The sequence below is a fragment of the Periplaneta americana genome, chromosome 3, assembly GCF_040183065.1.
Source record: "Periplaneta americana isolate PAMFEO1 chromosome 3, P.americana_PAMFEO1_priV1, whole genome shotgun sequence".
NCBI lineage: Eukaryota > Metazoa > Arthropoda > Insecta > Blattodea > Blattidae > Periplaneta > Periplaneta americana.
Window position 1 is genome coordinate 35,435,975 of NC_091119.1, and position 23,327 is coordinate 35,459,301.

At 34.9% G+C, this 23,327-nt stretch overlaps 1 protein-coding gene across 2 annotated transcripts in view; it reads left to right on the forward strand.

Annotated features, from left to right (window-relative positions):
- Positions 1–23,327, forward strand: part of LOC138695916 (oxysterol-binding protein-related protein 6-like) — a 123,169-nt gene that overhangs the window by 80,474 nt on the left and 19,368 nt on the right. The window contains exons 10-13 of one of the 2 annotated variants that reach the window (XM_069820278.1): positions 2,007–2,332; positions 8,365–8,581; positions 11,033–11,214; positions 13,661–13,873. In XM_069820278.1, coding sequence (XP_069676379.1) covers positions 2,007–2,332; positions 8,365–8,581; positions 11,033–11,214; positions 13,661–13,873 — 938 coding nt within the window. The remainder of the gene's footprint in view (positions 1–2,006; positions 2,333–8,364; positions 8,582–11,032; positions 11,215–13,660; positions 13,874–23,327) is intronic. The other variant, XM_069820279.1, reaches the window with a different exon arrangement.

Genomic DNA, 23,327 nt, shown 5'->3' on the forward strand with positions numbered 1-23,327 from the left:
TTTTATTTAACAATATTGCTCCATTTTTTATTATGTCTAAAAAGTAAACAATAATGGTTTACTGCACAAAATCACATGAACTTTTTTTTTCTAATGCAACATTTTAATCCCTCCCACTTCCATAAAGCAGTACCGTTTTTAAACTAATTTCTGGTTGTGTTATTTTCGAAACGGTGTAAGGAAATCTTAGTTTCTAATAATAGGTGAGAAAATGCTGCAAAAGTTCGCCGGTTAGGCAACCTTCTTTGCAGAAAACGTTGACGGTACATCCTTCTTGCCTCACTTGAATTACGACGACTTTCTCCATAAATTAATAGCATATCATTATATTCCTAAACTAGCCGTACCCGTGCGCTCCACTGCACCCGTTAGAAATAAATATAAAGTAATTACATAATTAAAATAGGACATTTGATCCAGGGAAGATTCGTGTTTGATAGAAGGATAAATCGTTTAGTATGTTACTTAATTTAAATTGTACTTAAAAAAATTTAAATGCGATCATTTTGGTCCAGAGACCATTCATTTGTTGCAATGACAATTCCTTTAACATGTTTCTTAATTGTTATTACATGCAACCATAGTTTAATGAAGATTGACATATGATTTAGATTTAATGTGTATACTTTATATTACTTGCTATATGTTTCCATTGAATTATGGTAATATCTTAATTTTAATCCTTGTTTTTTATGTCTTCAGTAAATGGCGCTTGGCCCACTATGGTTCTGAACCCTTCAAATTAGTGATATAGCATATATTATAGTTATAGTTCTTTCTTTCGAAAATGTAAGAATTCACGATCTCCTATGTACCATTGCCATGGAATGAATAAATGTGTTTTTTCTTCCTACTCAAAAATTTTATATTTTGCACATAGGAGTTATTGCAAGAACAACAACGCTATAATCTGAGGTGGTGGTGAAAATGTATTGTATTGTTATTTTAAAAGTCTTGTATATAATTAGCTTTCGATTGTTGTTGTCCAAGGCCCTTATAGATGAAGTCATTTGTTTCCATTTCATTACAGGCCAATAGGTGGCATCATTATTTTAATTTTAAAACTCATTTATCTCATTAAATATCAGTCCTATCAAACTTTTTCTTAGAGTAAAACTTATCGGAAATCATTTGTAAAGAAAGTTTTGTTATGTAACATATTTCACGAAAATCAATAATAAGCGAGATATTTCGATTTATTGAATTCAAGCCCCCTTATAACTCCCCTTTTAAATAAAGTATTTTAAATGCCATATAGCCTAAAATCTAAGTTACAACGAACTTAATTTATATTCCAATTTTCATGTAAATCGGTTCAGCCATTATCGCATGAAAAGGTAACAAACATCCAGACAGACAGACAGACATACAAACAAAAATTTCAAAAAAGCGATTTTCGGTTTCAGGATGGTTAATTATACATGTTAGGACCAATTATTTTTGGAAAAGCGAAAATTACCAGAAAAATTTCGGCTACAGATTTATTATTAGTATAGACTGTGAACGACATTGTCAGTTGTTTATCGAATACCTGGTACTGAACTGTCATCCCCTCGGCAGTAGACTTATGAACAGGAAGAACTCAGCTGACATGTACGTACTGTACGTCTGTGCAGAGTACTGCCTGCTCAACATGTTGCCACGTCTCTCATGCCAGAATATTAACAAATTTAAGCATGCGTTATTATTTAATTTCACGAAAACGTAATAGAACACAATATTTATTTAAACTAATATTAACTCTTTGCTAGATATACCTACTGATGTAATTGTTTTCGTAATTTTTCTAACGGTATAAGCAGTATAAAGAATAAGAAAAGAAATATTTTTCTGGGAAAACTATCAAGTTTTGACCCAATGTTGTATGAAAATTTTTTGATCCTGTAGACTATTCCGGATGAACTGTGAAAAGGACGGCACTTATACACCTTACGCTCTGTAGATCATCGAGAACAACTTGCTTAACAAATGTGTGATGTTGTTTCCATTCTGTTATTTGCTTGCAGTTCATGGCAGCTTAAAACTTGCATTGTACACTTTGGTGACTGAACGTGACCGACTGAAGACTGCATTGGAGTCAGACAGTACTTTTCTCTTAAACTCTGGGGCTTCCATTAACTCATCCACTGCTGCCGGCAACATGGTGGCAAGTTTGCGCAACTCTCTGAATCAAGCTCTGCAGCAGAACTCAGACTTGCGGGCTAGGCTGGCGCGCATTCACGACACTGCAGATCTGAGTGACATCTCTTCAGTTGGACCCGCCTCTGAAGTGGTGAGTGTCATTCTGCAGGAGACACAAAGCCCAGCAGCTCGACGGCCATCCTTTCGAATTGTGAGTCATGGTGCACAATGTTATCGTAAGGCAAATTAAGTGTTATATTTATTAACACAGAACTCTGATTCTTTGGATGTGTTAATCGCAAGCATTACTGCAGAAGAGTAACACTTCAGTTGCATTTTTGCTTTCATCTGTAGTTCTTATCTTTATATTTACTCTTCATTTATCTATAGCCTTACGTTGTGCTTTAGCTTTCTGTCCTTACTTTTTACAGGTATGTTCTTTATCTTAATACTTTCATTTCATCATTACATTTTATTACAGTAGATTTCCTCGTATCCGGCAACTAGGACAAAGCCAGTGCGAGATAACTGATTTTGCCAGATAATTGAAAAATACTTTTATAGGTTATGTAAAGGCACACTGTACTGCACAAACATTTTTTTCCATGTTGAAATTTAGTAATTTTCATATAGATATTTAAAAATAAAGTTTTGAAATACATGCAATGTTTATTTATAGTACTGAATACGGTAATGTACATCATTATTTCCTTTCATAAACAAAATAGAACGTGTTCAAAACCAAGCTCTCAGACTCATTACTGGTGGAATCAAAACAACTCCAATAGATTCTATGAGATTCCTCACTAATATAAACAGCATCAAAATGATAATAGAAGAAAAAGCACTGATTCAATATGAAAAACTTATCAGATTACCGGGAAACAATTGGCATTCATACAGTCCTCTCCGTAGATTGAAAACTCAAAAAAGTTTCATATCCATGGTTCAAGAATTAAAACAGAAAATCAACGTCCTGAATTTAAAAGAAAACTTACAAATTAAACCAAACCCTTTAACACTATTAAATATAGAGTATAATCTAAATTTAACACAAGAAATACTGAAATCAGAAGTAAACACTGAAATAATGAAACAAATGTCTTTAGAGACAATTAATATTAGGTACCATCCACAAAATGGGCTTCATTTATACACCGATGGATCCTTGATCTCCAGAGAACAAGGTGCAGGTGCAGGTGTTACGTGCTGTCTCTTCTCACTTTATAGATCTCTTGGATATGGAACAACAAGTTTTGATGGAGAAATCACTGCAATAAGTGAAAGTCTCAGGAATCTTCTCTGCCACATCAATAAATTTAAAAATGCAGTTATATTGTCAGACTCCAAAGCAGCTATTCTATCAATAGTCTTTAGACACACACCTTCATCTCAACCAGCAGAAATAAATAAAATGTTCTCTCAACTAATAACACTCAATAAAAGAATTGTATTCCAATGGATATCATCCCATTGTGGAATCCTGGGAAACAAGAATGCGGATGCTTTAGCAAAGAAGGGCAGTACTGCTGCTTACAGACCTGTTACTAAATCTACGTATTCCTCTGTGAAAAGATTTATTAAATCTACATACTTAGACTTCAACAAACAAAATTTGATAACACAATCTCAAGGGAAAAAATGGAACTCTCTGCATCATAATCCACAGTTGATTTCCGATTTACCACGCAAATCGTCTGTAGCTGCATTTAGATTGGCAACAGGCCATGATTGTTTGGCCAAACACCTGCATAGAATTGGAATATATCAGTCCCCTAACTGCCCATTGTACAACTCAAACCAAGAAATGGATTCGGAACACCTCAAAATCTGTGCTTCAGTGGCTGGTCATGATAATATCTTTGAAAAAAATTGGAGTGCAAGAGGTCAAATGACTTTGTTGTCAAGTGCGTGGCATTAGAAAACAACAACAACATTCATCAGTTCATAATTATTATAATACAGAAAGGCTGGTTCACAATAAACTGGAAACGAGAATCAGAAGGAAAACGAAAACGGTAAAATTGTTAAAATGTATATATTTAAATGTGAGCATTCACAATTAACGAAAAGCTTGCCGGAGCCCGAGATTGGGAACAGAGAGTTGGCCAAGTTTCAACTTTGGCGTTCACGTTTCCGATCACAGCCCACTAGATTCATTCTATTGCCATCTAAAAGCTATTTTGTCGTATATTTTTTAGCAAGAAGACCGTGACATAACCTATGCATTATTTTGTTCTGTGCTGTGCATCATGGAGCAAGTTTTATTTGATTAGATTCTAATATTGAAATCCTCACATTTACGATAAGCGGTGTGCCTCGTATAAATATGAGAAAATGACGGAGAATACGTGTCTTTCAATAGCTGCATCTTTGAACACCGATCGGAAGCGAATCATATTTTATTACTGTATTGGTTGTATTACACACTACATATTCACGCTTCAATTCAATAACTACTGTTGTGTTCATTTTTGTTCTATTACAAATGTTTCTTCTCTAATTATTTTACGTTATGGTAGACTTAAAATAGGTTGTGGTAATAAAGATGCATGGGCATATTTATAGTACCGTACCTAATGAAATGTTTCAGTTGAAATTTCGAAGTTGGTTGACCTGTGTTTATGTTGGCTGCCTTGTACTCATGAGAGAACGCCATTGGTCAATTATACACAAATAACATCAGAATGCGTAATATCGACTTTACATATTGTTATTGACATACATATCAATATGCATAGTCGTCTACGTTTTCGGTTTATTGTGAATCAAACATTTTAATATTCACGTCCTCTGCTTCTCGTTTTCGTTCTGGTTCTCGTTCCCGGTTTATTGTGAACCAGCCTTAATACGTAATTGCGTAAAAAATACTAAAAGGTGTCATAACCTTATGACAATTTAAATGGTGGTCATGTGACATGAAGAGCAGTGTAGCTAACGTCACACTATAAAGACTATGAAGTATCACTCGATGATTTGAGTGTAAGAATATTTCGCTTGTGTTTCGCGGAATCCATTGTGCAACAGCAGGGCTTAGCGATAATAGCCATGATACTATCCATCACTCGAATTAAATTTTTAAGCACTGTAGAAACAGAGAATTTCACACTTTCGTATTTAGACTCATCCAATACCCTTTCGAAATGGGCGATTTCGAGTGTTAAATTGAAAGATCTCGTCTCTCCGCATTGTTTGCAAGGTCCAAGTGACAGGTTACCGATGCTATCCTCTTCTCCAGGGATATAACGGGTTTTTTTGTATATGTTTTAATGCGTCAACAGTGTAAAGAGTAAACACAATATGCGGCATGTGCGATCAACGAAAACCACTCACATCTTCGTCAGACTCTCCTCTTTCGCATGAATGACTTTTTTTTTTTTTGGCCTAGCCAAAAGTGCCGTTGTTTTGGTATTGCTGATTATTTGGGTACCAGATACGAGGGATTTTACTGTATTAGCTTTTGCGCTCTACGTATTTTTACTTTTACATTGTACTTAATCTTTTATCTCATATTTTTAACCTTTTACTTCAATATCATCCTTTTACTATAGCTTGTTATATTTTGATTCTACTGAACTTTTAATTTTTACATTAACCTTTTACTATAACTTTCTGTCTTTTATTTTTACTTTCAGCTTTTACTTTACAGTGGATGCAAAATATCTATGAGTCTGCCCCACATCACAGAGAAAAGAGGGCGAGATAAGGAGAAACAAACAAGTGATTCTGTACCACAGATTGTGCTTGTACTGGTATATTAAAACTGAAAACATCGACTACTCACTGCTCTAATGTTGTCCCTCTATTCCAGTGAAGTAGAGGAGTCTGACAGTGATAGTGAGCTGATGTTTTGAATTTCAGCAGTGTGAAGGATTTGGTTTCATACTGATACGTCCCTACACCTATCCCTTCCTCCCACAAGGCCACTTTAAAGAATCAAAATCGTTATAATGGTCTTCATATTGGGAGATATTCTGTGACCACTGAAACTTGTTGCCTTTTACTTTTACTTTAACTTTTTGTTTCAACTTTTAACCTTTTACTTTAACATCAACATCAATCTTTCACTCTAATGTTTTCTTTAGCTTTTACTTCTACTTTCGGCTTTACTTTAACATGTTACTCTTACATTTTGCTTGTATATTTAACTTTTATTTTTACTTTAACTTCTTACTTTCACTTGAATTTTAAAATTTTACTTTTCCTTTAGCTTTTACTGTAACATTTTACACTTTACCTTTTTCTTCTACTTTCAGTACTTAAACTTTAGCCTTTTACTATAACTTCAATATTTTATTCTATTGTTTTAATCTTTTTTGTATTTTACTTCAAATCAATATACAATATATATTTTTTAACGTATTACTCTGTACCTCCTGTTTTTAATTTTTACTTTTTATATTCTTCACTTTTTACTAAAATTTTAACCTGTTACTTTTACTTTTTACTCTTATGTTTTACTTAACCATGCATTTTAAGTTCTTACTTTTACTCTTTAATTTAAGTTCAATCTTTCAATTTAATTTAATATATAACCTTTTACTCCTAACATTTTAGTTCTTACCTTTTGCTTTTGCTTTCAATTTTCACTTTTACTTCAACTATTACCTTTTTACTTTTACTTGAATCTCTTACTCTAATATTTTACTTCTTAGGTTTTACTTATATTTTCAGGTTTTACTTTTACTTCAACATTTCATGTAACTTTTAATTTATTTATAGTTTTACTTTTGAATGTATAGTAGTGGAAAAAAAAACCGGACCAACCCTTGTAGCTGATTTCAGAGCCTTGTTCACTCCAGAGCATGATAGAGTGGTAACTAAGACTTTTGTGGTTCGAATCCTGCCTGGGAAGGAAACTTTTTTTTTTTTTCCCTTATTCAAATTTATTCCCAATACTTTTCGATTGCAGCGATATTTTACCAGAACATGAATTTTACCAGTTTATTTTCTAATGGCTTTCGAAATGGGCTACGTCAGCAGTCGAAACTACAACAATTTCAATAGATTACTCGCTATCTTGTGAATGCGGGCGTGGCATGCGCAGTGGCTCATTTCGGGGACTTTGATTATTCCGTCGGTCCGGTTTTTTTGCCACTACTGTACATTTTACTTATATTAATTACGTTTTAGTTCATATTTTATCTTTTACTTTAACCTTCTAGTCTTACCTTTCATATTTTATTACTTTATTTTGTTCTTTATATTCAATTTTATCCTGTTTCGTTTCAGTTCATGTGAATTTCATTACAATGATACACTTTATTTTACTTCATTTTATGTTACACTTGAGGGGAAACGGAATTGGATTTTTTGTGAAAATTTTAATTTATTTTTTGTTCTTCCAATTTAGTATTTGGTTTTCCCTCTTTAAAATTATATATCAAATATCACTATGCTCAAATTATATCTATTTTAATTTTTCGATTTTCTGAGGAGGGGTATACGAATACAAAGTTTTAATTTTAATGCTCATTCTTCATAAATTTACGGATTTTGGTCGGAAAATTATGTACTTTTTTATGTTTACAATTTAGTCTTTGATTTTTCTCTTTAAAATGGTACAAAACGAACCTTTACTCAACTTCTATTTAATCTAGAAAGCAGACATTTTCAGGAATTGTTTATTCGAGTGTTTCACATGTACTGAAACAATTCTTTTGAAATGTGTTACATTTTGGAGATGATACAGGGAGTAATGTACTGAAAATCGTTAAAAAAATATATGAATGGGGAAAAAATTATTTCTCAGCAAGGAAATGAGTTAAAGAAAACTACTGTTTCAGCATTAAGTAAAGTTATGTGTTCATGAGCTGTAAAAAAATCAGCTTTGTAGCTTCATTAGTTTTTGAGAAAAAGTTTCTTACGTAAGACATAATTTAACATTGCTCCAAGATGGCAATTTCGCGTCCCCTTAAGTTTGTTTATTTAATTTAAACTCCATTTTGTAGGTATACTTAAGTTGATTGGTTATTTGTGCCCCTAGCCTGACATTATTGAACTTCATTCTATGATGTTAATACCTGCAAGGTGGAATTCATTACTCCCAGTGACTAGCAGAGTTGAATTTTAACTGGAGCACTCTCATTCATATTCATGTTCTTTATTCTTATAGATAGCAATACATATTATGGGTGTACATGTGAGTAACATACATTTACATTGTAAGGTCAGATAAAATTGATAGTAAGTAAGTCATTTTGTGAATTGTTTAGAAAGAACACACTTCATTTATGTTCGCAGCTCCAGAGACCACTCCATGCTTCGCTGTCCTACAGTTCGTCTTGTGTGAGTGCGTCTGAATTCTTTGATGCCGAGGAGTACCAGCTGCACCAGGATGGACAGGGGGGTCGAGATGGAAGCGACACATCATCAGAGGCTGGTAGCCTCACAAGTGAGGAGGGCAGTGTTAGCAGCGAGAACAGTGAAGTGGGCACAGAGTACACACCAGCACAGAGCTGTGAGTAGCTTTTCTCATATTACCATAAGGAAAACAAGGCAGTCGAGACCCGCAAAATCAGCTCCAGTGATTATCTTCTTCTTATACAGAATGTCTAGTATGAGGGCTATTCAGAAATCAACTTCCGATTGTTGATTGTGGATTGCTAGATCGTTGCAGGAAGATGGCGCTTGCACAAAAGCCACGAGTAAAGACGTAATAATGCTCCCATGCATCGCGCACTCATTTCCGTTCAGTAGTCTGTGAGAAACAGCTGTTGATAATGGACGCGATTATTACTCGTCTCGCGAGTTGTGAGATCCGTTCGATTATTCGATTTCTTCACGCAGAAGGAGTTAACGCTGCTGAGATTCACTGTCGATTGTGTTATGTTATGGGAACATTATGAGTGATAGTGCTGTACGGGACTGTTGCAGAAAATTTAAGAATGGGCTTGAAGATGTGCACAATGAGGGAAGTCAAGGACGACATTCAATTGTGACAGGTGAACTCGTTCAACACATTGAACAAACTGTGCGTGAAAGACGTTGTTTCACAATTTCTGAACTCCTTGAAAATTTCCCCTAAATTTCAAGGACAAGTCTCTATGAAATTGTTATGGCAAGGTTAGGTTTCCACAAATTTTGTGCACAATGGGTGCCAAAAAATCTCACTGACCAGTATAAAACTCAGAGAATGACATCGGCCTTAACGTTCCTTCAGCATTACCACAATGAAGGTAATCAGTTTCTAGACAGATTCGTGACAGGAAATGAGACATGGGTACAGTTCGTGAATGCTGAGACCAAAGAACAGTCAAAGCAGTGGATGCACACCCAATCCCCAAACAAGCCAAAAAAATTCAGACAAACATTCTCGAACCGAAAGATGATGGCTACAGTTTTTTGGGATCAAAAAAGAGTATTGTTGGCACAGTTTATGGTGCCTGGGACCACAATAACGACAGATATTTATTGTGAAACGCTAAAGAAGCTTCGGAGAGCAATCCAAAACAAACGCTGCGGATTGCTCTCCAAGGGTGTCATTCTTCTCCATGACAATGCGAGGTCCCAACAAAGTGTGTGCTGATATGTATGTGATGGATAAGGTTGGTAATGCTATCAGAACAAAATACTTCAGCATGGGATTTACAGGATGTATTCTCTGATCCATGTGACTGTGGTTAGATTTCGCAGTCCTGTGAATCAGGCCAGGGAAGCTTCTAAACGGACACCCCATCATTCTAGTTCACTTGGTGGCATTCTTAGTTTATATACCCTTCTTCATGTGGCTTAGTTCATGGAAGTTGCAGCTTTTTAATCACCCATAACAACACATGCCATTTGTACTTGAGCTGCGTTGCCTAGTCGTAATGTTAAGACTCGGTCTCTGTTAGTTATGAAAAGTTAAATATTACATGAACCCAGACAAAATATTGTAGCGACGAAGAAGAAGAGATGTATGAACTAAGTCACGGGACTTAAGTGGCTTGTGCTGTTTTACTTCCCAGGATAGTAAAAGATTAGTGTTGTTGCTGTTTTCTCTTGTCTAGTTTTGCAAAATTAAGAAATGTGGAATGGTGTTACTTTATGTAATAAATGCACTTGTTTAACAATATTTATTTTCTGATTAATGTTTTTTTCCTCTCCTTTAAATTTATGTTGGCTGTTTCTGTATTGGTGTACAGTTCTGAGTGCTGGAATCTTAAAGTGACGAATAGAAGTAATTAATTAAGTTTTTACGGGAAATTACAGATCTTACTTGAAGAGGCAGGCCACATACGCAATGAAGATATTAAAAGCAATCAAGTCTTTTGTAATTTGATAGGAAAAATAAATACAAATCAAATTAATTGACTTCATCATGCTTAGAGAATGAATTAAAGCAGACTTTCAGAGAAAATATAGAACCACAATAAAAAAGAGAGAGAGGATAGGAGACTCGTAAAAAAATATGGAAGAACAGTTTTAGGTTGTTGGAGTGTGAATGGACTATTTCAGTCTAACTCATCAACCTGATGATATAATTTTTTTTTAAATAGCTGTTGTAAATCTGCAGTGCTTGGGAAAAGTGACACAAGTCAGTTTTCACAAACCTTTTTTGATAATTTATTGACAACTTACACTGGTTTATGTCGATTTGATTTTTTTCTGTATGAATTATTGTAATGGGAGGAATACTCATGTATTTTTTTCCAAGCGAACAGATGTTCCGTAAGTTGTCAATAAATTATCAAAAAAGGTTTGTGGAAACTGACTTGTGTCACTTTTTCCGAGCACTACAGAAATAATGCAACCAAAGCAAATATTGTACACTTTAAAAGAGGTTACCGTGTTTTAATAATAATAATAATAATAATAATAATAATAATAATAATGATTTATTTAACCTGGCAGAGTTAAGGCCATACAGACTTCTCTAACACTCCACCCATTATCACTATTGTTTAACTAAGATTGCATTTCATTTCAGTGGCTGGAGGCACAGGCGTGTCTAACATGAAGTGCATGACAGGCCGTCGAACCAAGTTGCCAGCACCAAGGCCTGATACTGAAGGTCTGTCCTTGTGGAATCTGCTGTGCAAAAACATCGGCAAGGATCTTTCACAAGTCTCCATGCCTGTTGCTTTGAATGAACCTCTCAATATGTTGCAGGCAAGTAAAAATGTATATTTGCAATACAGATCGATCCTCTATGAAAGTAAGGTGGAATGTGTTAAGAGAACCCAGAATTTCATTAACTCAATTTGTTCGATGATATAGTGTAGAGACAGGGAACATCTTCTCTCAGAGAGCTGCTGTTGTACGTAGGTATTTATGCTGACTCCTCTGTTTGTAATACGAGTTCCCGTTCCTGGTCTAGTGGATATTGTGCCTGCCTTTTAACCAAAGATTCTCATAGTAATTAGAAAATGTTGTACCATCTTATCAGCAGTGTATACTTTAGATTCTTGGGTGTCTTGTAAGGCCGGATGCACACAGAATCAGACACGGCGCAGTGCAGCGCGATGCCACATTTTGTCTGATGGTACTTGTCTCCCACTGATTTCTTATTATGTGGTGTATACAGAATAAGATGGTCGCGAGCAGACACGAGGAGACATGGAGAGATAACATCGAATGATTGCTTGAAGTTCGTCATAGAAGACTGTCTGATAGCTGCAGTGTACTGCACATGCATTAATAATGGCTGTGATTGCACACTTCACTATCTACAAATACTATATTGTTGTGTAGTGCACATTATTCATAATGGAGCTCGATGTGGATAAATTAGTTATAATATATGTTCTGTAAAATCTTTGAAACAATATCACGGCATTAATGTGGTTTCTAAAAATATATGAGAAATTGCAAATGAGATGAAAGCGCCAGGTGAATGATAATATCGATAATTTGTAGTAGGCCTACTTCTCTGCTCTATACCATCATTCATTATTGATTTACTATACTATTTTTCTTTATTGTGAGGCATGAAGAAGTCATAAACATACAAAATGATGTTTGTGCACTACATTAGTAATATTTAATTTTAAGACTCTTTCAGTCCTATAGATTTTTAGACGTATTAAGCGTCCTTAGGAAATTATAACCAAATACAATAGAATTTCTCATATAGACAGTTGTCTTTCATAGACGCCATTTTCTAGCCTATGCCAGTTTTTCAAACTCACATAGCCAGCAAATCTGTTGTCGCGAGCAGACCGTGTTAAGCTGTCGCAAGGCATTGTAAAGCAAAACGTCGCGTTTCACCACATCACTTCACGTCTGATTCTGGTGTGCACCCGGCCTAAGTGTTCAAAATTTCTGTGTTATCGCTAGAATAACAACAGAATACAAACCAAAAGGTGACATATGAAAAAAGAATAAAGACCTTGAAAAGTCTATAGGAGAATGCACAAACAGGCCTATAAATGCCTAATTCATTATTGATGATGATGATAAATAAATGTTATGTTTTATTTAATGACACTCGCAACTGCAGAGGTTATATCAGCGTCGCCGGATGTGCCGGAATTTTGTCCCGAAGGAGTTCTTTTACATGCCAGTAAATCTACTGACATGAGCCTGTCGCATTTAAGCACACTTAAATGCCATCGACCTGGCCCGGGATCGAACCCACAACCTTGAGCATAGAAGGCCAGCGCTATACCAACTTGCCAACCAGGTCGACTGATGATGATGATGATGATGATGATGATCAGTGTGTTGGCAGATGATCTTTGTTCATAGTAGTTGTGTTAATTTTCTCATAAGTGTCCTGTCTACCATTTGTTCAGATCACAATGTTATGTGTAATGAAGTTGATTTGCAGTATTTATCGTACTGGACAGGTTAGGAACTCAAAAAATCTCAAATTACGAATGTAATCTAAAACTTTCTGTCATTCCCATATATTCATTCTTGTTTATATTGTACTTGATAGTTACTTACTTACAAATGGCTTTCAAGGAACCCGCAGGTTCATTGCCACCCTCACATAAGCCCGCCATCGGTCCCTATCCTGTGCAAGATTAATCCAGTCTCTATTATCATATTCCACTTCCCATCTACGTCTCGGCCTCCCCAAAGGTCTTTTTCCCTCCGGCCTCCCAACTAACACTCTATATGCATTTGTGGACTCGCCCATACGTGCTACATGCCCTGTCCATCTCAAACGTCTGGATTTAATGTTCCTAATTATGTCAGGTGAAGAATACAATGTGTTCAGTTCTGCTTTATGTAACTTTCTCCATTCTTCTGAACTTCATCCTTCTTAGCCCCAACCATACAACCATATAGAACAACCAGTAATATAACTGTTTTATAAAGCCTAACTTTGAGATTTTTTGACAGCAGACTAGATGACAAAAGCTTCCCAATGGAATAATAACAGACATTTCCCATATTTATTCTGTGTTTAATTTCCTCCCAAGTGTCATTTATATTTGTCATTATTACTCCAAGATATTTAAATTTTTCTACCTCTTCGAAGGATAAACCTCCAATTTTTTTATTATTTTACCTGATACTTATAAAATAAACAGAAGTTTAAAAAATATGTAACGTATCTCTGCATTATATTGACCGAAACCTATAACGAAAGATTTTTTGTTAACAGCGAATGTGTGAAGAGCTGGAGTACAGTGAACTTCTAGACAAAGCTGCAGAAGTGGATGACCCTTATGAACGAATGGTGTACATAGCAGCCTTTGCAGTGTCAAGTTATGGTTCCTCCTACTTCAGGGCTGGAAGCAAACCTTTCAATCCTTTATTGGGAGAGACATATGAATGCATTCGAGAGGATAAGGGCTTCCGTTTCATAGCAGAACAGGTAAAGAACATTGATATTAATTTTGTATGTGTGACTAACTGTATATCTGTGCCCTTTCTGTGAAGTTGATGGGTGTTATAACTAGGGGAGGTAGTTGTTGTGCCTGCCATAGATCATAAAATTGGTGGGCACATCTTCGTATCAGTTCAATTTCGTCCATCTGTTTTATTTTACAGATGATAGTGAGTGCTATAATGTGTCCACTACAAATTCCACATGTATTTGCAGGAATTTTAACTCTCGTCTCTAGCATAAAAAGCTGATACTTCAATTATTTCACATGTCATTATGTTTAGGCATCCCGCGCCATGGCATCGTGGTCTAAGGCATCCTGCCTAGGACTCGAGTTACAGAATGTGCGCTGGTTCGAGTCCTCAAGAGGGAAGAAATTTTCTCATGAAATTTCAGCCAGTGTGATGCACTTGGGGAGCTATGATAGGTAGTGAAAATCCGGTTTCGCAAACCAGCTATAATGGCTGGGGGGATCATCGTGCTAACCACACGATACCTCAATTCTGGTTGGATGATCGTCCACCTTTGATTCGGCATGTGAACGTGAGGCCAGCAGCCGGCTGGTCGGTCTTGGCCCTTCAGGGCTGTAGCGCCATGGATTTACTTTTTTTATATTTAGGCAACAGTCCGAAAACAGGTTGAAACCTCATAAATGACACCAATAAGTTATCACTCATGAGGCAACTAAGCCAGGAATAATGGGGAAGGGCGGCCAGTTCTTTCCACCTCCATTGCATACATTCCCAAAAATTAAACATGTTTTATTTAAAATCAATCATTACAGGCAAATAAATTTCTAAGAAATGGCTTTGAATCATGTTCTTTTATAGAGTGGAAAGGAGAAATATAAAATATTGCAAGTTGTGTAATTTATATTAATTTATGCTGTCGGTACTCTATTTTCGTAAACAGTGCCCCAATAAAAATTAACTGGGTACAGGCAATGGTTTTTTTTTTTTTTTTTTTTAAGATGTGTGAAGCTTGCTTTCACTAGTAATTTTAATGTATTAAACGACAAAAAAGCTTTAATTTTCTATTCATCGGGTCATAGTCTTTGGTATAGCTCAAGGCAGTAAGTGTGTTTGCCTGCTAATCCAGAGCTGTGCTCAGGCATGGGTTCGATTCCCACTTCGGCTGATTACCTGATATTTGCCTTATGATTGGAGAAAACCTCAATGGGAATCGCACCCATGCTCAAGCGCAACTCTGGATCAGCAGGCAAAATATAGCCTTTCTTTTTTTACCTCGAATCTTGTTATATGTCTCTATGTGCAATTAAAATTTACTTGTAAATTCTTAAAACCAGAGTTTCTAAATGCAGTGTTAGGAATATACCCCTGAAAAGATAATCTCTGAGTACAGCATCGAAAATTATATTCTCTCTGATTCCACTTGCTTTGAATACAGTTCAGTTGGTCTACAACACATTCGAACCACCAGCATGGCTCGAGCGATTGGCGTGTTTGTCTACTATTCTGGAACTGCACTCTATTCCCACAGGATTTATTACCTGGTTGGGTTTCTTCAGTTTTTCCTCAACTGTAAGACGAGTGCCAGGTAATCACATGGTGAATCGTCGGCCTCATCTCGCCAGATACCTCTGGCTATCACTAATTTTATCTAGCTAAATAACCCACAACTTAGTTGATACAGAATCGTTAAAAAACCGACTGAAAAACATATTTAAATTTAGACTGGGAATACTTCAGTACTATAGCTCTCAATTGACGTTCGTGATAATTGTAGCTTGCGGCACGATAACATATTATTTGATCCGAAAGAAATTCTTATCCTATGCCACATGCCTTTATTACTAATTATCTTTATTAGAAATTGGATTAAAGAAATTGATGGTAAGGACTAACTTTATTCTGAGAGGAAGTAAGCTTAATGTTCTTATAAAGACATAACATTCATTCATTTCAAACATTCATAGTTTTCTGCCTATGGGAAAACCTTTCACTGCAAACCCAGCATTCTCTAATCTTTCCTATTTTCTGCCTTCCTCTTTGTCTCCACATATGATCCATATATCTTAATGTCTTCTATCATCTGATATATTCTACTGCCTCGAACTCTTCTCCTGTTTACCATTCCTTCAAGTGCATCCTTCAGCAGACAGTTTTTTTCTCAGCCAGTGATCCAAGCAATTCCTTTTCCTCTTCCTGATAAAGATATAACATACCATAAAAATCATCAAGGTTCTATGAAGTACCGGTAAGACAAGCCTTGGCAGACTTTTTCTCTGAAAGCATGCTGTTTGCCGGCAGAATCAGATATTCGTAGCCCCTTAAGTCAAGTGCGTAGAAGATTGCTCATGCAAATTACAATTACAATAACCACCTATCTTTGTCATAGAAGGTGTCGGAAATGATGTTCTTGTATCACCACACATCTCTCACCTTTTAAGAAAATTTACATTAACATGCATTATTTTTTTCTCCTTCTAAAATTGCTGCAATTTACATTCTTTTATTGCATTTCAGTTTTTCCAACATATGTGGGTTATACATCTTGATTACACAACTTTTAACATTGTATCACTTCAGAATATGTATGATGAGACTTTCCTGTGTTAAACTTCAACGTACCTCATTTAGATGTTTCGACCTATTTATGGGTTATCTTCAGAACTGGTCAAAACACACACACACTCTTTGACTCTACACTATACCACATGAATGCACCCTCACAGGAAACAGAACAAGAGGCCCCAAGACCAATAATGACCAGTTCTGAAGATGACCCATAAATAGGTCGAAACATGTGAACGAGGTACATTGAAGTTTAACACAGGAAAGTCTCATCATACATATTCCGAATATGTGGGTTATTCCAATACACTTAATTTCATTTTTTTTAAGTTCCCCATAAATATCTAGTGGATGATTTTCTATGAGAAACAGTCAATTTTAAAGGATTCTGAATGACAATATTGCTGAATATGAAAAGGAAAGAAAATACTGAAGATATCATTATAAACTACTAATATATTTTGACATTTACCACTTATAAATGAACATTTTCGTAAATTTAAATAAACATTAGGTAATTATTACAACATATGAATAGCCATTATGCGAAGTTAATAACACACACCTACATAAACTACACAATTTATAAAATGAAAACAGACATTTTACTTATTGGGATTATGTTGTTGTTTTCTAATGCCAGGCGTTTGACAATAATGTCATTTGATCTCTTGCACTCCAATATTTTTCAAAGATATTATCATGGCCAGCGACAGAAGCACAGATTTTGAGGTGTTCCGAATCCATTTCTTGGTTTGAGTTGCACAATTAGAAAATGGCAAGTTGTAGCCGATTTAAGTGAACACCATATTTTATTGATTAAAGTTCTCGTTAACACTTTGTTAAAAACATAACATTTACTCTGTCACACGTTAAAAGTGTTAAAATTGTTTAAAAAGGTATTTACCTTCGACAGACGGCCCATTTCGACGCTATTTGTCGTCGTCTTCAGTGTCTCTTGAACCACTGCTGATTTTGGCTCTGCGATGTGCAGTTGTCGATGGTAGGGGTGGGGGTGTGTTGTTCCTATGGTGGGGGTTGGCTGTCTGTATGCTATGACGTATTATGATGTCAAACAATGTGTGCGTATTGAACTGTAGTTGCGTATTAAGTATGTAATGTGGGTGTGCTATTGTATTCTTATATATTTCGTATTGTTCTAGGATATTTAACTGTAAACTTTTTGGTGTGATGTTTACAGTTAAATATCCTAGAACAATACGAAATATATAAGAATACAATAGCACACCCACATTACATACTTAATACGCAACTACAGTTCAATACGCACACATTGTTTGACATCATAATACGTCATAGCATACAGACAGCCAACCCCCACCATAGGAACAACACACCCCCCACCCCTACCATCGACAACTGCACATCGCAGAGCCAAAATCAGCAGTGGTTCAAGAGACACTGAAGACGACGACAAATAGCATCGAAACGGGCCGTCTGTCGAAGATAAATACCTTTTTAAACAATTTTAACACTTTTAACGTGTGACCATATTTTAACGTTTTGGTGGCTACTTCATTCACACACAACCCCCAGAATGTTTGGAATACCACACCTGCTGTTGGTTGACTGGTCCATTGGACCTAGCTGGGAGATCTTGTTGATCACCAGCTTTCCTCCTTAAGCCACTGGAGGACGATTTTAGTGCCATAGCAGGGCAGCACTAGGAATAGAAAAGTAGAGAGAGGAGGAAGGAAAGGGATTGGGATTATAAAGAATGCCTTTCCATGCAGTCCAATAAGTGAGAGTTCTTCTTCTTATTTGGATGTATATTATTATCTCAGTTATATATTTTGAATAACTGTTCAAGGAAATTAACTATAAACGGTAATATCATTAGTAACATGATAAAGAAACTGAATTTTTAATTGAGTTCTAACGACACTATATCAACCTTACACTTACACATGTACACTTACTTCATGTTGGGTAAATTGGTGATAGTGAGATGACATCAGGTGAGGTGAGTCCGAAGATTCACCATACCTGACATTTATCTCACAGTTAGGGAAAACCTAGGAAAGAACCAAAGAGAACTAAGAATTCCCTCCCGAGCACAATCTCAGATTATGAGTCAAAGAAGAAATTTATACCAGAACTTCCCATTTATTGTTTTATTAATTTATTTATCATCAAATTCTTTCAAGGATTAGGCCTTCTGGCCTGTTCCGCCTCAGGTGAGCTGGTCTTTCCATCGCTTTCTCGGTCTTCCAAGGTCTCTCTTCCTATTACGTCTGTGTTTTATTTATATATCTCATAATACATTATGAATAGTCAAATAAAATAGAATTAACAACAGAATAAATTTTGACACTTTGTAAATAGTAAATGCAAACAAAATACCTTGTCAAATAGTATATAAATTGTATTTAAAAGAGTTAATATCAGTATAAATTTTGACATTTTATAAACAGAAAATTCAAGAAAAATAGAATAGGTTGTCAAATAGTGTATATATGTATACATTGTATCCAAAAGAGTTAACAATATTGTAATGTGAAATCTCTCAGAATGTAGTATTGCACTGTTGTAATGGAACTTGCTTGTAAAGAAAGGTTATTAAAAAAATTACATACATCAACTTACGTACTTTCACTTTTATATATTAGATAATCATTATTGTATTCGAACTTGAGAATATTTTTAAAATTCATTATTTATACAAGAACTAGAGAAGTTATTTATTACTATGTAAGTGTTAAAATTACATTTTATTTTGTTGTTGTTGTTTTCTAATGCCAGGCGTTTGACAATAAAGTCATTTGACCTCTTGCACTCCAATATTTTTCAAAGATATTATCATGACCAGCCAATGAAGCACAGATTTTGAGGTGTTCCGAATCCATTTCTTGGTTTGAGTTGCACAATGGGCAGTTAGGGGACTGATATATTCCAATTCTATGCAGGTGTTTGGCCAAACAATCATGGCCTGTTGCCAATCTAAATGCAGCTACAGACGATTTTCGTGGTAAATCGGGAATTAACTGTGGATTGTGATGCAGAGAGTTCCATTTTTTCCCTTGGGATTGTGTTATCAAATTTTGTTTGTTGAAGTCTAAGTATGTAGATTTAATAAATCTCTTCACAGAGTAATACGTAGATTTAGTAACAGGTCTGTAAGTAGCAGTGCTGCCCATCTTTGCTAAAGCATCCGCATTCTTGTTTCCCAGGATTCCACAATGGGATGGTATTTTGTATTCACATTTTATTTTGTGAACAGAGATGTTTGCAATTCAAGGCTATAGGTCGAGTGAATCATACATATGAACAAAAGAACATTGTTCATGTGTTGTACACTATTTTTAGATAGCTATTCAGGATTTCTAAATACATTAGATAATTTAATAATTTATTTACATATATTACTGTCGTTAAGAATATTGATCGACATGGCAGGTGTGGCATTGAATGCCATTTGGTGGTAAATTTATGTATTTATACTGCAAATGGGCAAACACCCAGTGTCAGTGGCAGCTTAATTACACACCGTAATTATAATTAATAATAAGTTAAAATAACCTAATTCTAAATAGATACTCTTTCACCACTTTCATTTTACTCTCATCTCACTCACTGCACTGCCACTATGACACATCATTTCACTAACTTTTTAGAATACATTTCACTGACACTATAAATTTTCACTGATCGAAACTATTCACTGCCATTGTAAATCATAATTTCACTGACTCAACACACTTCACTGATACAACATTTAAAATAAAACAAACAAACTTAATTGAAAAATCTCTGTGGTAATATTATCTGGTCCTCGAGACTTCCGAAATTTTAATTTCGTTATTCTCTCTCCAACCCCTTTGGAAGTTATTACAAGAGTCAATTTTACTTCACATTCAACCTCTGTGACACAACCACCCTGTTTGCGGTATTGTTATTGTTGTTGTTATTATTATTATTATTATTATTGTTATTATTATTATTATTATTATTATTATTATTATTATTATTATTGTGCTAACTTTTATCTTATGCTGAACTGTTATTGGCCCCAGGCTGTTGTACAGCACAATAAATATTAGTAAATATTATTATTATTATTATTATTATTATTATTATTATTATTATTATTATTATTGTTGTTGTTGTTATTACTACTAATATTCGATATTATTATTACTATTACTACTACTACAACTATTATTATTATTATTATTATTATTATTATTATTATTATCATTATCATTATTGAAAACCGAAATGAAATAAGAATTTAATAAATCGGCTTTTTCTTTATCATCAGTCATACTTTCTCCATTGTTATTTCATAAAATCATTACTCCTTTTTTTTTTTTTTTTTCTTTTTCTCCTGTGTACATAATTATTATAAAACTGACCCCAAGTGTTGCTTTCATCTTCTTTTAAAATATTTTTAGAAAATTTTCCTGAGCTATTCTTTTTTCACATTCTAGTTTCTTTATTAATTCGACAAATGTATCCCAATGCTTATGGCTTTGCTTACGTTTAGTATATGCACACCTTGCCTCTTCTTTAGGTAGCAAATATAATTAGTGTAATATTCTGGATACAGATTTTTCTTAATTGTTTTACATGGTACAAATTTTATTTATTTTATGAAAATTATGGCTGAAATTTGAAAATGAATACAGTAATTCTGAAAGAGAACTGGAAGAAATAAAAGAAGATGCAGTGAGAGTAACATTGGAATTATTACCAGAAAAATCAAGAAAGTAATATGATATACCATACAACAGGTTTATGGAATAGTTCGAGATAAAGAACGTTCAAGTAAGTACAGCAAAAAGATTCTTCCCACTTGTTCACACGGTCTTTCATACCCTAATTTATTTCCCGTAAATTTTAGTGAGTGTGTTACCAGTAGTGCTGCCACACAATGAATTTTTGTTAGCAACTGCATCAACAGCATCATTAATATAACAGTTTCTCAAAACATATGTTAAAAGTTTTGGTTGTCATTAAAAGATTTCTTCAAGTAATTTTTATAAGTCATTTTTAAAAGTAGGTCTGGTGTTGTTCAAACCCCCTTATTGATCAGTTGCTATTGCTACCATGTGACATCTGGTGAGAAATTATTGGCAGTCTGCGCAAACAATTGAAAGTCAGTGTTAAAAATACTTTTCACTCTACTGTTTTTAAAAATACATTTTTCATGCTACTGTACAGTAGTCAGATGTTAACATGCATGCCAAGCATCATTAGATGTGCTTTTAGAAATGGTTGTCTAAAAAGGTTTTATTTAGTTCTGTTCCACATATCCATGGCCTCAAGTGGTAGTCAGTAGTGTATTTTGTTAACACTTAACAATTTTATTTTTATTTGGATATTACAAAGGATTTTTGTGTTTTCTAATCACAACCTAATGAAAGATAAAATTATTCCCTTAGAGCAGGGTTGGGCAGAATTATGCACTCTGTGCTTGCACGGTGTACTACGAGAGAACTGTGCTTATAGAGTGCATGAAAACCGGTTTATTCAAGTTGTGGTACGTACTGTATGTTTCAAAACAAAATGTTATTCTACCAAGCTATATAAGAACACAAAGTAATGAAACACTTCCTTAAGCGCAAAACAAAACATGTCTGTTGCACATTAATTCATATTACTTAATTTCTCAAGATTTGGAGAAACTGTATTAGCACAAGCTATGCGAAGAACTGCCGTTAAAAGCCCATCGTTTCTTGTTTGAGATTTGTTTATTTTCGTAATAGAAAATAACTGTACACACCTATAAGTGGAACCAAATAAACACAAAACTTTCTTTCTCACACAGCTTATGCAGATTGGGAGAGCGTCCTCTTGAGAATCCGTCATAAAACTGCATAAGACTCGACCTTGAATCATATTTCGCTCGCATCTCTCGATCACATCGCCGGTCAATCAATTCACACTATAATGAAGTGGGGACTTATCAATAATCAATTGGAATCGGAACATATAGCAAAAATACGCAAATCTATTTCCAGGCAATCTAAATTGTGGAACCTTGATGTAAATTCCTCTAATAGACTGGATAGAATACATGCGTACATTTCGAAATTTTCATTGTTCAAAATTCTATGCGCTTAGATAAGGATGGGGAATGATATATTTCGCCCTTTTGCATTTGACGTATCCATAACAGCAATTTCTCCTTAAAAGCTGCAATTCTATCTGCAAATTGTGTATTAAGAATTTCTTTTCCCTGAAGTCCTAAATTTAGCTCATTTAAAAGCTGTGTAAGATCTGTTATAGCTGCTGGCACACTACAGCGCGCTGCAGCGCTCGCACTTGGAATTCCCCGTGCGCAAGAAAGGGCAAATGCACTCAAACGCCCATCACTGCCTTACACTGTCCTTTACCCCTGGCAAAGACCTGGTACTCAATTTTTTAGGAGGCTAAGTGAACCTCTGGGATGTTCTAGAAGTTTTGTCAACGAGAAAAATCCTGACCACTTAACTACCTGGCCACCATAACCTAATTAATTGAATATAAATAAACATTGGGATTAATACAATTGTTTGTGTCCCCTAATCACAACCTAATGAATTGGATATAACAAAACAGTAGTAATGCTACAATTGATGCTTGGTTGAAACTTTGTGGATAAATTGTTCACCTCTTGTAAATGCTCATTATGGAAACAGAAACTTTCCTTCAGTGCAAATATTCATCTCCCTTTTCTGAGAGAGTGGGAGCAATGCTCTATGAGCTGATTCATGGCACCTCTGATCTAGAACATCTTTCAGACAATATGTGTTATTTTAAACAACTTAAAACGATTGTGTGATGAAACAAAATCTTGTTTGTTTCTTAATGTTTTAATCAAGTTACGCCTGATTTAGTAGTGCCTTGTGTGGAAACTGAAATTTGTTTGAATGTTGATTTTAGTGTTCTGTTTTAAATCTGGT